The sequence below is a fragment of the Chiloscyllium plagiosum genome, unplaced genomic scaffold (genome assembly GCF_037043375.1).
Source record: "Chiloscyllium plagiosum isolate Xiang-an unplaced genomic scaffold, Cpla_swu_hap1 HiC_scaffold_40, whole genome shotgun sequence".
NCBI classification, from domain to species: Eukaryota; Metazoa; Chordata; class Chondrichthyes; order Orectolobiformes; family Hemiscylliidae; genus Chiloscyllium; species Chiloscyllium plagiosum.
The window spans coordinates 31,867,467-31,883,610 of NW_028270178.1; the positions used below are offsets into that span (position 1 = coordinate 31,867,467).

General features: G+C 42.4%; 1 protein-coding gene across 4 annotated transcripts in view; it reads right to left on the bottom strand.

The window, feature by feature from the left end:
- Positions 1–2,436: 2,436 nt before the first annotated feature.
- LOC122544130 (NACHT, LRR and PYD domains-containing protein 3-like) overlaps positions 2,437–16,144 on the bottom strand; it is a 65,885-nt gene continuing 52,177 nt past the window's right edge. For all 4 annotated transcript variants that reach the window (XM_087981747.1, XM_087981748.1, XM_087981749.1 and 1 more), the window contains 6 exons: positions 11,042–12,833; positions 7,492–7,578; positions 7,105–7,275; positions 6,767–6,937; positions 3,425–3,592; positions 2,437–3,315 (listed from right to left, as the gene is read on the bottom strand). In XM_087981747.1, the coding sequence (XP_087837873.1) occupies positions 3,213–3,315; positions 3,425–3,592; positions 6,767–6,937; positions 7,105–7,275; positions 7,492–7,578; positions 11,042–12,833 (2,492 nt within the window). In that variant the 3' untranslated portion in view covers positions 2,437–3,212. The remainder of the gene's footprint in view (positions 3,316–3,424; positions 3,593–6,766; positions 6,938–7,104; positions 7,276–7,491; positions 7,579–11,041; positions 12,834–16,144) is intronic.

Consider the following 16,144-nt stretch of genomic DNA (forward strand, 5'->3'; position numbering starts at 1 on the left):
AATTGTATTCCTGGCTCGAGGCAGGTGTGGTCTTTCAAAATGCAGCACTCACTATCTGGTGGCCATGGCAGTGTCTGATCTACTGTTCATTGTTATTCATTTCGTACTCTACAAATTTCTACGTTATTATTATGCACCGTGTTTCCTGGACATTACTCCTGTTTGTAGTGTTATCTATGTCCTGGTCTGCTTGACCATTGATTGCTCTGTCTGGTTCACTGTTGCATTTTCTTTTGATCGATTTGTTGCCATTTGTTTTCATCAGATGAAAACTAAGTATTGCACAGAGAAAACTTTGATGAGAGTTCTAACAACAATCTGTGTTTTCTTTGCTTTAAAAAACATTCCCAACTACTTTCGATTTAAACCTGGAAAGATCAGCAATAATGTTCCATGGTACTGTTATATCAGGTCCAGTTATTATCATGATCCTCGGTGGAAAAGTTTTCAATATCTTGAACAATTTTTAACACCATTTCTCCCATTCACGTTTATTCTCTTTATTAACACTCTGACCGTCGGACACATCTTCGAGGCTATTAAGATGCGTAAAGGACTGAGAGGTCAGAGAAAAATAGACAATGATCCCGAGGTAGAGAGCAGACAGAACTCTGTGGTTTTACTCTTTGCCATATGTGCCAGCTTCATACTTCTCTGGTTGGTTTTTGTCTTAAGTTTTTTTAATGTTGCTTATTCCTTGAAGTCTGCTGCTGCTTCTCTCTTTCAACAAGTCGGATATATGCTACGGGACTTAAATTGCTGCACAAATGCATTCATTTACGTGGTGACACAGAGAAATTTCAGAGACCAGTTGAAGGATGCCGTGAAATATCCAGTTATGAAAATAATTCAGTTGATGGACTCGAAACGTTAACTCTGTTTCTGTCGACACAATGCTAGCTGATCAGGTGTACTTTATTTCAACACTTTTCCATTTTATTGTGCGTTCTCTCCTGCCCTTTCTGCAGGAGAGAACGCACAAAGACAAGTGGCTAATAGTAAAAGTTTTAGAAAATGAAGATGAGCTAAATAAATTATAGCGATGAGACAATGTTTTTCAACAGAATTATGAATTTGAAAATGAGCTGAGGAGTGCACCAAAATTCAAGGTGCATTCGACAGCAAAGAATGTTAGCTCAGAAAACAACAGGATTCTGATCAGATGGAGTTTAATTTAGATGATTGTGAGGTGCTGCACTTTGGAAAGGCAAATCAGCACAGGACTTATACACTTAATGGTAAGGTCCTGAAAGCGTTATTAATCAAAGAGACATTGGGGTGCAATTTCATAGTTCCTTGAAAGTGGATGGACGGATAAATAGGATAGTGAAGGCGGCCAGGTAGAGGATACCCAGTTTGTCTGCTGTTTAAAGTAATGCTTCACTGATTGGCAATTTCATAAACCTCTCAGGGAACACTATGTGTCAATGACCATACTAATATTGACTATACTTCAGCGGGAGTTGGTGCAAACAAACAGAATGACCCGTTCCAGCTGATGTCTTTGCATCGGAAATGAAGGAAGGTGGAAATACAATAGGGTTAAGCCAAGAATGTGAGGGCTTGCATAATGTTCAGAATGTCTGTGAGCCTATCTCTAAACATTTATTTCTCTGTATGCATGTGTGTGTGTGTGTGAGTGAGTGAGTGAGTGAGAGAGAGAGAGAGAAACAACAGTTCTGCCTTCAATGGGACATAATTTGAATCAATTCAAATGTAATGAATAAAAGTCTCCAATTCTGTCTCTCTGCCTGTGTCACTTGTCTTTAAAGTTGTACAATGTCAGTATCATGAATCACAAAGTGACAGGGTCATAGAAATGTACAGCGTGGAAACAGGCCCTTCAATCCAACTCGTCAATGCTGACCAGGTATCCTAAACTAACCTAGTCCCTATCACTCTAAAGCCTTCCTTTTCATATAGCCATCCAGATGCCTTTTAAATGTTGTAACTGTACCAGCCTCTACCATTTCCTCTGGCAGCTCATTCCATACACACACCACCCTCTTCGTGAAAAGGTTGCACCTTAGATCCCTTTTAAATTCCACCCCCCCCCCCCCCCCCCCCCCCTCACCCTCAACCTATGCACTCTAGTTCTAGACTCACCCACTCCGGGGAAAGACCTTGTCGATTTACCATATCCATGCCCCTCTATAAGGTCACCTCTCAACCTCTGATATCCCAGGGATAACAGTGCCAGCTGATTCAGCCTCTCCCTATAGCTCATACCCTCCAAACCTGGCAACATCCTTGTAAATGTTTTCTGAGCCCTTTCAAGTTTCACAACATCCTTCTAAGCAGAGAGAACAGCATTGCATACAATATCCCAAAAGTATCATAACTATTGTCCTGTACCAGGTTATAGTTCAACAGGTTTATTTGGAAGCACTAGCTTTCGGAGTGCTGCTCCTTCATCAGGTGATTGCGGAATATAAGATCGTACGACACAGAATTTAATGGTTTACGACCTTATGCTCCACAAACACCTGATGAAGGAGTCAGCATTCCAAAAGCTAGTGCTTCCAAATAAATCTGTTGGACTATAACCTGGTGTTGTGTGATTTTTAACTTTGTACACCCCAGTCCAACACCGGCATCTCCAAATAGTGTGCTGTCCAGTCGCAACATGATCTTGCAATTCCTGTACTCGATGCTCTGACTAATAAAGGAAAACACAATATGTGTCTTTCAGTAAGAGCAGTACGGTGGCATAGTAGTTAGCACCGCTGCCTCACAGTGCCAGCATCTGCAGTCCTAGTTCCCAGCAGCAAACACTCATTTGTTCATTCTTTTTTTTGTAAAAAGCTGCTGTTCCAAGTTCAAGGTTCAATTCTCAACTTTGACTCACAGTTCTAAAGCTAGAATGAGAAAAATAAAAGTAGTGAGGGTCCCAACAGATGAAAGATTGTTAGGGGATATACAGGAATGTACAGTTGAGGTTAAAATCAGGTCAGCCGTGACCTTATAGAATGGCACAGCAAGCTTGAATGGCCAAATGGCTTATTCTCGTTTCTTGTTCATATGTTCCTCCTGACGCTGTTTCTGGAATGAAGCAGAGTCACATGACATTGATATTGGGCATCTGATGTCACATTGGAAGATAAGACTTGCACAGATGGAGATGAGATGCCCCTTATAGGATATGAAGGTGGAGCATGAACATACAGGACTGAAGTTTGGCTGCAATATCCAGACAATTAAATTGTTAGTTTTTATGAAATGAACGTATCTATCCCCAGCGTTAATCCAGGTCTGGATTCCACCAGTGATTTCAGGTCTCTCTGTCCCCTTCTGCTGAACTTATTTCCCCACAGCCTGGAAAACAGTAAGTGAGCAGACTGAGTAACATGGAAGCTGAGGCAATGCTTCAACAATGTTGCCAATACTACCAATTGACATGACGGCACATAAAAAATTAACTCACCTAACATGCACCAGACTCCTGCAGGTCAGTATGAGATGGCGGAATGAAGGGACAGATTGGTCTGTGAAGAAGTTTGATTCAAGGGACAGAACAACCAGAGACCGGTTTGTACTGAGTGCTGAGGTCAAATCTTTTGCACAGTCATCTGTAAGACAGTTCTCATCCAAGCTTGGATCCAAGGAAGAGAAAGAACATGAATTATTACAAGTGATTGACATGCCATCCACCACATTCAAAGTCCATTCACTTCACAAAGGATCCACACTGACAGTAGAATGGACCATTTACAAGTTGTATTGATCAATTCCACCGCCACCCTTGACCATTCGCAAGGAACAACTCAGGAGTATGATCTGATAATTCCCACTTGCCTGGATCTCCAACAACACTCAACAAGCATGGAAACCTGCAGAACCAAGCCGGTAACCTGACTGGCACCACATGCACAAGCACCCACTCCTTCCACTCAGTAGCAGCTCTGTATGCTATCTGCAAGAGACACTACAAACATTCACCAAAGATCCTTCGCCAGCACCTTCCAACCATCGATCATTTTCATCTAGATGGATAACAGCAGAAGATACATGGGAACATCACCCCCTTAAAGTCACTCACCATTCTGACTTGGCAATATTTTGCTGTTTATTGAGTGTTGAGTCAAAATACTGAAATTCCCTCCTTAACAGCATTGTAAACCTAAAACACGGACTGCAGTGGTTCAAGAAGGAAGCTTGTCACCACCTTCCCCAGGGCAACTAAAGATGGGCAGTAAATGCTGGCCCAGCCACCAACACCCACATTGCACAACTGAGGTTTAAGAAATCCCAAGTATATTTCAACAGAAACTTTAAAAATCCTTACACTCTATCAGCGAGGCTGAGCAATGACAGTAGCTTGATGTGTTAACATCACTAATGTTAGGGAAATCACCTTCGAGTGCTCCGTGCTGGATAAAGTAGATGGAGAATAGTGCTGAACCTCAAAAATCCAGGTAGCCCTTTCAAAGTCCACCCTAGCTGACTTAACAGTTCATTTCACAAAATTATTGAATGGATGCGCTGTTCTCCACCATTCCTGGCTCTGTTTCAATGCACAATTCATGTCTTTACATCCCCTTTCAGATCGGAATCTGCAGATTTCACTTCAGTCAGGACACTCCCCGGGATTAGTAGCCCCTGCGCCATTCGCTAGTCACCAAACAGCTTCTTCAAGTGTTTTGAACCACAATGCTCTTTTGAGCTAAGTGATGGATGGCGACATCCCAGAGAGGAACAGTCCAAAACCAGATGGCAGTTTTCTAAGGTGAAAAAGGAATGATTTAAAAAGGACCTAGGGAGCAACGTTTTCACACAGAGAGTGGTGTATGTAAGGAATGAGCTGCTACAGGAAGTGGAGAAGGCGGGTATAGTTACAACATTTAAACGGCGTCCGGATGGTTATGTGAATAGGAAGGGTTTAGAGGGATATGCTGGCAAATAGGGCTCAATTACTTTAGGATGTTTGGTCAGCATGGCTGAGCATGATTGAAGGGTCTGTTTCCTTGCTGTACATTTCCATGTCTCAATTACTCCATCTGAAAATTTTACTCAGTAGGAAAACCCATATTCAGATGCCAAGGCTTTGTGATAGGATGGGAGAGCTTCCTTATCAGCATACACTTGCATCCTCCCATGGAGAATGTCTATTCCTTAACTGGAATGACTCATATGTTAGTTTGCAGTGTGCTGCAACCAGCCCCATTTGCAGATTTTTGGCCTGGGCATCAGAGCTTGGAAATAGTCCATCCTGGCAAGAATACTCATTTTGGAGCAGCTCTAACATTTGCATGAGACTTTATCAAACACCTTTTGACTTTTTCCTTTCCGATTTTGAACACAGCCACTTTTGCATTTGCTTCGTGTGGACAATTGTGGAACCACACAGTACTAAAGAGGCTTTTTAGCCAATAAAGACTGTATCACCATCTATATACGACGATCAACGCTAGTCCCACTTTCCAGCACCAGGTCCATAGTCTTGAGTATTATGACACTTCAACTGCTCATCCAACTTGGGAGGTTTCCCACCTCTACTGCCCTCCACAGTGCACTCTACCATCCTCTGCCTGAAAATATTTCTCCTCAAACCCTTTCTGAACCTCCTGCGTCTCAATTTGAAGTTATGCTCCCCTGTTATTGAGTCTTCGATTCAGGGGTGCAGCTGTTTGCTATACACCTTGTCCATGCTCTTCATAAACATATACACCTCAGTCAGGGCACACCTCAAACCTCTCTGCTCCAAAGAAGACAAGATGAGCTTATCCAGCCTGTCTTCATTACTCAGAGATTTCATCTTATCCCAATGCTCTGCAACGATAATTATTGGGTTAAGCAGTAATGGGTTCACCTATTCCCGGTCTGCTGTCCTATGAGAACAACAGCTTTTAGTGTTATCCCTGCAGCATATGTTTTGGTCATTCAGAGTTCAGCTGGTTGACATTACTATTGCAGGTCAATAGGAAAATGATCAATATGGCTGAGTTGCCTTGATGTAAGTTTGCTGTGGGAATGAATGCCATCTTGCAAGTCCCAGATCCCCGACTCCCAATATTCAAAAAGAGTTTCGTTCACATTTGTAATAACTCTGCCTGAAGGGACAATCATCTCACATAGATTAATCCCAGCAAGATGGATTTCCTTGTCTCAGGCACTGACAGCTGAGGAAATTCATTTAAAGTCACCATAACCATCAGGGAGGTACAGCTGGTGGTGGTTTAAACTGAGAGTCACCACCCTCAGCCAAGAAGGGTATTCCTTTAATGATAACCTCAGCTGGTGTGGAATTGAACCCACGTTGATGGTAATGCTCTGCATTACAAAGCAGCTGTCCAGCCAAGCAAGCTAAAGTGACCCAATAACTGTGCAGTGTGGGTATAGGCTTTTGAGTCAGAGGCCAGAAAAATGACTGTCCGAAATAATGGGAGAAAGTGAGGATTGCAGATGCTGGAGATCAGAGCTGAAAACGTGTTGCTGGAAAAGCGCAGCAGGTCAGGCAGCATCCAAGGAGCAGGAGAATCGACGTTTCGGGCATGAGACCTTCTTCAGGAAGAAGAAGTTTCCTGAAGAAGGGCTCATGCCCGAAACGTCGATTCTCCTGCAACTTGGATGCTGCCTGACCTGTCCGAAATAATACCCACATCTCTGTTATTGTTGCACCTACCTCAGGCGGCTGAATCACTCAGGAGATATTAGCTGCCTAAAACGATCATATGTAGTATTTATTATTAAAATCATTGATCCTAAGAACTATGTATCCTATCATATCCAGTTATGAAACACAAAAGTACTATCATCTCATAGTTACCGTAGATCCTGTAATTTACATTCTGGATTCTTCAGAAATGCAGAAAATATTCTTAGTCCTGAATCCCGCAGTTTGTTGTAACTCAGGTTCAGAATTTTCACTGACGTGTTTATGTTGAGAGCAGAAGAGAGATCCAAGGCACAAGAGTCCGTGAGATCAACCACTGTCAACCTGGATAGCAGAAAGAGAGGGTTGAGAAAGGGAGGGAGAGGGAGGGAGACAGAAAAGCATCAGTGAAGTGGCAGCATTTCCTTATTTTGATAATACTGTCAGTAATGAGCAGTGACAAATGTCTGATTAGTAGATTTGCAACACAATCATCAAAGATTGTTACTTACTGCAAATCTTGTATTTTACATTCTGAGTGCCTTAAAGCAACAGACAGATGCTTGATTCCAACATCTCCCAGTTTATTAATACTCAGGTTCAGATCTGTTAATGATCGGTTTGCACAGAGAGCAGAGGCGAAATCCACAACACAAGATTCAGTGACAGCAACAGATTGCAACCTGGTGATCAGCGCATTGGGAAAATAAGAGAAATGGGAGAAAAACTGAGCAATTAATACACTGTCATCGATGGTGATAAGAATGCAGTATATATTAGAACATTTGCTGATATATTAACATGCAGTACTTAAAAATTGGAATTGGCATAATTAACAATATACTCAATGGTGGACGACAGATTATTCCAAACAGAATTTCACATGATCTGATACTCACTCCAGTTTCTGTATTTTACAATCACAATTCTGCAAAGCTGAACACAGTAATTTCAGTCCTGAGCCTCCTAGTTCATTATTACTTAGCCTAAACACAGGAAGACAAAATGAGGAAGAAAGGTCACTTAATTATCAGTTAACATACACCTTCACTGTCGTAGATATAGGAAAATAAGGAAAGAATTCACTCTGTTGTGTCATTCAGTTTAATGAAGTACAGTCAGTTCTGATTTAATGCACGATTTCTCTTGCAATCTCAAGTTATAGGAAAGTCACACAATATCAGCGCCATTTAAACTAATGGGGTCGGAAGCATGTTCTATCTAATACGGGTAAGGAAGGATCGCATTCTACAAATAATGGTCTAAATTCTTCAATTGTGTTAAAGCCAATTTACGTTGAAGAAATGCATAATTATAGAAAAGACTGTATTGGCTTGGGAAAGCATTAATTTATTGTTGCATTTAGTGTCATTTCCCGAAGAGAATTACCCTTCTGGAAGCCAAGTGACAAGACATATTATGGTTACGGATATTTCCATAATATCTGTTGTGAATTTATTGGAATAGATTGGCCACCAAATCAAAGGACAAACCAGTGCTTTCTTTCACTTAGAATTTTGTGCACCTTATCAATCGGTAAAATAATTCAAGGAAAGTTATACTATGGACCATGGTGTTCCTGTTTGCGGTCAAATACACAGCACAAGATGGCATATGTTGAAACAAGCTTTGTTTTGTCAAGTTTCATGTCTTCATAGTCCCTGTACAGTCAGTTGATAGTGAGTGAGCATCACTTACTTGATTCCCTACTGAAGTACTTTTAAATTGAAAAAAACCCCTTGTTTTGATGGAATCTTACTGAGTTCTCCATCCATGACCTTGCACCTAATGTTTCCTTGCACACATAAGAGGCTGGTTACAGCTCTTCCCTCAGCTGGACCTCTAAAAGTGAATTCCTATGGTTAATCCAGGAGTGGGGACAGAAGTGAAATCTCCCACAATTCACTCACACAACTGAATTTAAAGATCAATATAAGGTTCTGTTTTGGCCCTTCATTTACGGTGAATTTCCAGCAGTTGCTAACTGTGGTGAAAGGGTTAAAATTGTGTCCCAATACATGTGTGAATCTAACCGAAAATGGAAGGTGTCGCTTAGTCCCGTGTGAATCTTATTATACACCTTCCCGTGTGAATCTTCCTATCTGTATGTAACCAGAATGGAATGTGTTTTTTAGCCTTGCTCTGCTGTTCACATGCATGTTTATATCTGGACAAGAGTATATCAGCTGGAAAAGTCTCCAGTTCGGTAGAGTCTGCTCCGGGGTTGCGTTTAACCGCCGAGCGTGGGTTGTTGGCAACCGCTCTACGAGAACTGACGGCTTCCAGTTCCGGTAACACGTAGAGTGAGTATAAACCAGACCCGTTGTAAGTACGAGACTGGTTGTGGCGACACTGCGGGGAATAAAACACTTATATTCTAGCAGACTCGCCTCTTGGCTGTTTGTTCTGTGTCAGACTACTTTCCTGCGAGCCTGGTCCTTGACCTTGAGAATTTTTTAAAACATTTTGGCGTATTCGGCAGGATCAATCGCAATTGAGGAGAGATTTTGATACAGAACAATGTTTTGGAAAACGACTAAGAAACCAGAAGAACAAACTGTGGAGGTCCCGACCGTCCCGGGATGGCATGGATGTGGGCATGTACGTGGCAGTTTGTTTGAGAAAGGATCCCAGTCCTGCCGAAGAACCCCTTGCCTGGGGTACAGCGGAGGATGTGGGCATGTCCAAAAGGCTGAAGCGGAGTTAACAGAATTGAATGGGATTGAACTGAACTGAACTGAGTGGAACTGAAGTGAATCAAATTGAACGGAACAAAATGGAACTGAGCTAAATTGAATTGAAATGGACGGAACTGAATTGAATTACACTGAATTGACTGAACTGAAATTAACTGAAACGAATTGAACTGAATTAAGCATAATGTAACACATGTATTGGGCCAAGCAGTGGAATGTGGTGTAAAATTCCAAGCAGTGGAATGTGGTGAAACGGTTAAAAATTATGTCCCAATACATGTGTGAATCTAACCGGAATGGAGGTGTTGCTTAGTCCCGTGTGAATCTTCTTATCTGTATGTAACCAGAATGGAATGTGTTTTTTAGCCTTGCTCTGCTGTTCACATGAATGTTTATATCTGGAAGGGAGTATATCAGCTGGAAAAGTCTCCAGTTCGGTGAGTCTGCTCCGGGGTTACGTTTAACCGCCGAGCGTGGGTTGTTGGCAACCGCTCTTCGAGAACTGACGGCTCCCAGTTTTTGTAACATGTAGAGTGAGTATAAGCCAGACCCGTTGTGCAACACTGCGGGGAATAAAATGCCCATATTCTAGCAGTCTCGCCTCTTGGTCGTTTGTTCTGTGTCAGACTACTCTCCTACGAACCTGACCTTGAGAATTTTTTTAAAACACTAAACTGCTCAGTATTAACGTAACCTGCGCCCTTGATTAAAAAAAAACAAACTGCTGCAGATTCTGGAAATCTGAAACAAACACAGACAGTTTTGGAGCAACTCAACAGGCCTGGCATTATCTGTGGACACAGAAACCGAGTTAACGTTTTGAGTCTGGTGTTACTCTTTTTCATTTCTGAAGAAGTCATTCTGGACTCATGCTGACTTCCCTTTTGTGCACCCATAAGACTATAAGTAGTACGAACAGGAATAGGTTGTTCAGCAGCTTGAGGCAGCTCCTCTGCCATTCAATAGGATCTTGGCTGATCCAAAGCTTCTTACAACCACTATCATGCACTTTTCCCATAATCTTGGACTCCTCAATTTTACAAAAATCTATCCAGCTCAGTCTTAGATATAACACAAGAATTCTGTCCCACAGCACTCTGTAGCAAGGAGTCCCAAAGACTCTCAAATCTCAGAGAGAGTAAACTCCGTCTCATCTAAATCTTAAATTGGAGCCCCTTTATCCAGGGACTATGTCCTCTGATCCGAGACTCTCCCACAAGGGGAAACATCCTTTCAGCATTTTCAAACCCCTGAGGAATCCATGTCCAATACTGTCTTTCGCTGTTCTCATTTAACCTCTTGTCATGCGTTTTTAATAGGTTTTGGCATTTTCCCCACTACCAATGTTAGGCTAACCAATCTATAATCCTGTTTTATTTTACCTTTGTCCTTTTTAAATCATGGTGAAACATTTGCTAATCTCCAACCTCTACAAACTATTCCACAGTTTATTGAATTTTGAAAGACAGAACCAAAATATGGGTGAATTCTTCTGCCATTTCTTCACTCCCCATTATAATTTGCCCATTTCTGATTTAAAAGGACCTACATTCGTCTTTTTTGATCTTTTATCTCTTGAGATACTTATAGAGGGATGTATGTTTCCCGCACGTTTATTTTAAGAATTTATCTTCACGTTATCTCACATTGGTTGTAGTGGAAGGACTTGTTGCCTTTACAATGAAATGTGAATAACGTAAAGTCATAGCTTAACAACAGAACTGAAAGAACAGAAAGAAAAATGAACAACCACCTCAAATGCTGGCACTTGTATAGTAGGGGTGCCACCTGCTGCAGTTCTTCATGCTGAATGTAGCAGTTTTGTAGATCAAGATAACATATTGTCTCACACAATCCAATAACTGAAGATATAACTGCACAATCAATAGGGGTCAATCGCAAAGCATTATGGGGGTTTGAATCGCCAAATTTAAGTGTTTTTATTGAACCAACTGTGCTATGAGCCAGTGCAGTGTTCTGAGACTCAAATAGGTAATGCAATGCACTCAGGAGGTTCCTTTTGCCGATTTTACTCTCTGTATTTCCAACATGTGCTACAAAATTCTCCTTCACCCAGTCGATCACTTCGCAAGTCGTTTTATGTGAAAACGGACCCAGAAACTCCTCCAGAGGTCGAGATGACTGTGGGGAGCAGAGGCCAGTCACGAAATGCAGAAATACGTCAAATCGCCCATCTTCCTCACTGTGGGCTGCACTGAGGCGTTTCCTCATGTCCTCAGGATCTGGAGTCAAGAATTGTGTAAGTGCAGCTATGAATTCTTGGATGGTGAGGTGTGGGAACGTGTAAACCACATGCTGGGCAGAAACGTCACCTTCCAAAACTTCCATCAGGAATCCAGACAGGAACTGGGAGGGTTGCAGATTGTACTGGATCAAATCTCCAATTCTAAACACAACCTTTTTCTCAGAGACTCCTTTGAAGGCCATCTCACCAAGCTTCAGTAATACATCACGGGGGTTTTCAATTGCTCGGCTATGGTTTTTCAAAATGTTATAAATAAAGTAGGAATATAGTTGGGTGATGGTCTTGGGAACTTGCTGCTGTGTCCTGTCTTTTTGTGTGAAAAAGGGACCCAGTGACAGACCGAGGATCCAGCAGTACGAAGGGTTGTAGCACATGGTGTACAGGATCTCGTTTTCCTCCACGTGTCTGAAAACTGCTGCAGCCAACCGCGGATCTGCAAAAAACCTCTGGAAATATTCCTTCCGTTCATCACCAACAAATCCCAGAATTTCAGCCCAGACACTGATCTCAGCCTTTTCCAATAAATGGAATGCAGTGGGACGGCTGGTTACTAGCACTGAACATCCTGGGAGCAGCTTGTGCTGGATTAAACTCGATACAATGTCAGACACTTCACAAGGGAATTGGGGATCTGTGCACATGGAATGTGGTTCTGTACTTCTTTGATTATCTTCAAAACTGATACTGTCCTTAAATTCATCCAAACCATCAAATATGAAGAGCAAACCCTCTGGGTGCTTCCAGACCTCTCCCAGAGCGTTCCCAAAGTAAGGATACTGATTCAATATCAGATTCCTCAGGTTTATTCTGTGGTTAATATTGTTCAAATCGCAGAATTTAAAACTGAAAACAAATTGAAACTGTGGATATATTTTCCCAGTAGCCCAATCATGGACCACTTTTTGTACCATTGTTGTTTTTCCAATCCCTGGGACCCCACTCACTGATGCTGAAATCCCAGAATTCGACAGCCCAAAGAAATGCTTCATTTTCTGCAGCAGGCTTCCAAACTGGGAAATATTGCTTTGAAACAATTGCTCAATTCGGACTTTTTCCAGATCTCTTCGGAGATGTTTCTCTCTCCACTTTCCATGGTCTCCGCCTCTTGCCAGCAGTTCATGTTCGACCAGTTTCCGATCCCGAACAGTAGAAATGATAGTTAGCTCAACGTATCGATCAACCAATTGAAAAATCTTATACTTTGTCTTAATTAGGATAGTGTTCACGCTCAGTGTTTCAGTTTGTTGACGGAGTGTTTCCTTGTGTTTCTGTTGAATGTCTTAAAATGGAACAGACAAAAAAAATGTTTTTCAGTATTGATTATGAAATAAAGAAGCAACTCATAAATGTGACATTTTAATTCAGTGATGTTCTATGAAGACTGAATTCATTTTCCGAAAGGAGGTGATTGTGGGGCATTAACAAGTAATGAGTGCAAAATTTGGTTGAGGAGTTTGGTATAAATTAACTTCAATGGTGATGCAAAACGATCAACACAGAATTCAGCATCCATAATACATCAGTTCAACTAAATCCATTTCATTTTCGATAAGGGATGCTTTCAATACTTAATGAAAATGAAATAACCCCCCCGGTTATACTTCTTGGACAGAAGTACAAGAATATTTTACACAGGATCGGAGACAGTCTGCCCTTTTAGTCCAGCAGGTTACAGCATGGAAGCAGACCCTTTAGTCCAACTTGTCCCTGCTGACCAGATATCCTAAATTAATCTAGCCCCATTTGCCAGCATTTGGCCCATATCCCCCCCTAAACCCTTCCTGTTCATATCCCCATCCAGATGCTTTTTAAAATGTTGTCATTGTTCCAGCCTCCACCAATTCCTGCGACCAACTCATTCCCTAGATGCTTCACATACTGCATGAGAAAGTTGCCTCTTAGGTGCCTTTTAACCCTTTCTCCTTTCGTCTTAAACCAATGCCTTCTAGTTTTGGAGTCCCCTATCCTGGGGAAAAGACTTTGGGTGTTCACCCTATCCAAGCCCTTCAGGAATCCTGTAGCATATTTCAGGAATAGTCTTCCGAACTACAGCCATAATGTTATCCCTAATCAAAGCACCACGTCCCTCCTGTCTTGCTCCTTCCCATAGCATCAACACTCTGGAACATTTGGATGCCAGTCCTGTCCCATCACTGAGCTATATCTCTGAAATAGCTCTGATAACCCAGTCCCATGTTCCCAACCATGCCTTGAGTTCAACTGCCTGTCAGACATCTTGCACTGAAATAAATGCAGTTTAATTTATCAGTCCTTCCTCATTCTTGACTTTGCTCCTACCTGTCTTGATTGTTTGGCTTGCTCCTGTTCACAACTGTACCAGCCTACGACTGTTCTGTTTTCTCACTATTTCCCTCCCTATTAGTTGAAATCCTCCCATTTATCTCCAGATTTTGATTGAAGTTGTCCATCAATTAGGTCTTTTGTAAACATGGGTGACGTGCTGGCTCACAGCACCAGGAACCCCGGTTCAATTCCACTCTCAGGCAACTGTGTGGACTTTGAACATTTTCCCTGTGTCTGCATGGTTTTCCTCTGGGTGTCCCACAGTCCAAAGACCTGCAGGTTAGGGTGGATTGCCCATTCTGAATAACCCATAGTGTCCAGGGGTGTGCAGGCTTGATGGATTAGGGCTGACAGGATTACAGTATGGGTATGGGTATGAGTCTGGCTGGTATGCTCTTCGGTGGGTAAGTCATAGATTACAGAAGCAGACCCCGTGGTCCAACTCATCCATCCAAGGAGCAGGAGAATCGACGTTTTGGGCATGAGCCCTTCTTCAGGAATGAGGCTCATACCCGAAACATCGATTCTCCTGCTCCTTGGATGCTGCCTGACCTGCTGCGCTTTTCCAGCAACATATTTTCAGCTCTGATCTCCAGCATCTGCAGTCCTCACTTTCTCCAACTCATCCATGCTGACCAGATGTCCTAAAGCAATCTCGTCCCATTTGCCAGAATTTGGCTAAATCCATCCAAGCCCTTCTTATTCATATGCCCAACCAGGTATCTTTTAAATGCTGTAGTTGTAACTGCCTCCACTTCCTCTCGCAGTTCATTCCACAGACATACCACCCTCTGCGTGAAAATGTTGCTGCTAAGGTCCTGTTTAAATCTTTTATTTCACACTTTAAAATACCCTCTCTAGTTTTGGACTCCCCTATCCTGGGGAAAATACCTTGACAATTCACCCTACCCACGCCCCTCATTATAAACCTTGACAAGGTCACCCCTGAGCCTCCGATGCTCCAGGAAAATTGCCCAAGCCTATTCAGCTTCTCTCAACAGCTCAAACCCTCCAAACCTGGCAGCGTCTTTTCGGATCCCTTTTAAGTTTAACAACATCCTTTCTATACCAAGGAGTGGACTCAATGGCCTGTTTCCACACTGTGAAGTTTTTATGATTTGACATGCCTCTGCCAGTCAACTTGCCTTAGTGAAAAATCCTGATATGGATTCCTTGTTTCACAAATTATTGAGTAAAACCAACAGCATCTCAGAATTGGAGGAGACATGTGGTCAGAATATTCCTTAACCAAATCAGTCAATTCTTGAAAGGTTTTAGCATCTGGTGCCTCAGGGAACATTAAGTTCCTAATAACTGAAAAATCTGCATTTTCACAAGTGTCCGGAGAATTACTCATTGCTTTTCACCTGCCCCAATATCATTATCCAGAAAAAACACGTTCTTGTCACATACATGTCCCAGTCTTAGACGGCAGGGTCGGACGAGTCAAGCTTCCCAAATAACAGCATGATGCTTGAAATGCTTACCCAACCAAACGAAGACTTTGAGAGTGAATTTCTTCAGGAGAATGCTTTATTCTCATTGCTGCTGAAGTATCTCTATAGAGATTGGTATCTCGTCACCAAGTCACTCTTCATTTACACATGGTAAGTTGATACTGATCTAGCTGTATCACAGCCAGCTTCTGAGAGTGAACAGGACGTCTGACACTCTTGCTTATATCTATCAGCTCAGCCTCCCTAATTGGACCAAGGTAACCGCCCCAATTAGGGAACTCATATTCTATGCAGTCCACCTGGCTGAGCTCATCATGCTCACTAAACATGGTTCAAAAGATTCTGGATCAATGGTGCTGGAAGAGCACAGCAGTTCAGGCAGCATCCGAGGAGCTTCAGCAAAATCGACGTTTCGGGCAAAAGCCCTTCATCAGGAATAAAGGCAGAGAGCCTGAAGGGTGGAGAGATAAGCTAGAGGAGGGTGGGAGTGGGGAGAGAGTAGCATAGAGTACAATAGGTGAGTGGGGGAGGAGATGAAGGTGATAGGTCAGGGAGGAGAGGGTGGAGTGGATAGGTGGAAAAGGAGCTAGGGCAGGTCGGACAAGTCCGGACAAGTCAAGGGGACTGGAAGTTTGAAACTAGGATGAGGTGGGGGAAGGGGAAATGAGGAAGCTGTTGAAGTCCACATTGATGCCCTGGGGTTGAAGTGTTCCGAGGCGGAAGATGTTTTTACCATGGTTCAAAAGATGACAAGTATGTATTTGATTGCAAAGTGTATTAGGATCCTCAAACACATTAGTATTGTGGAGCTGTGTAATCTGCAAATTTA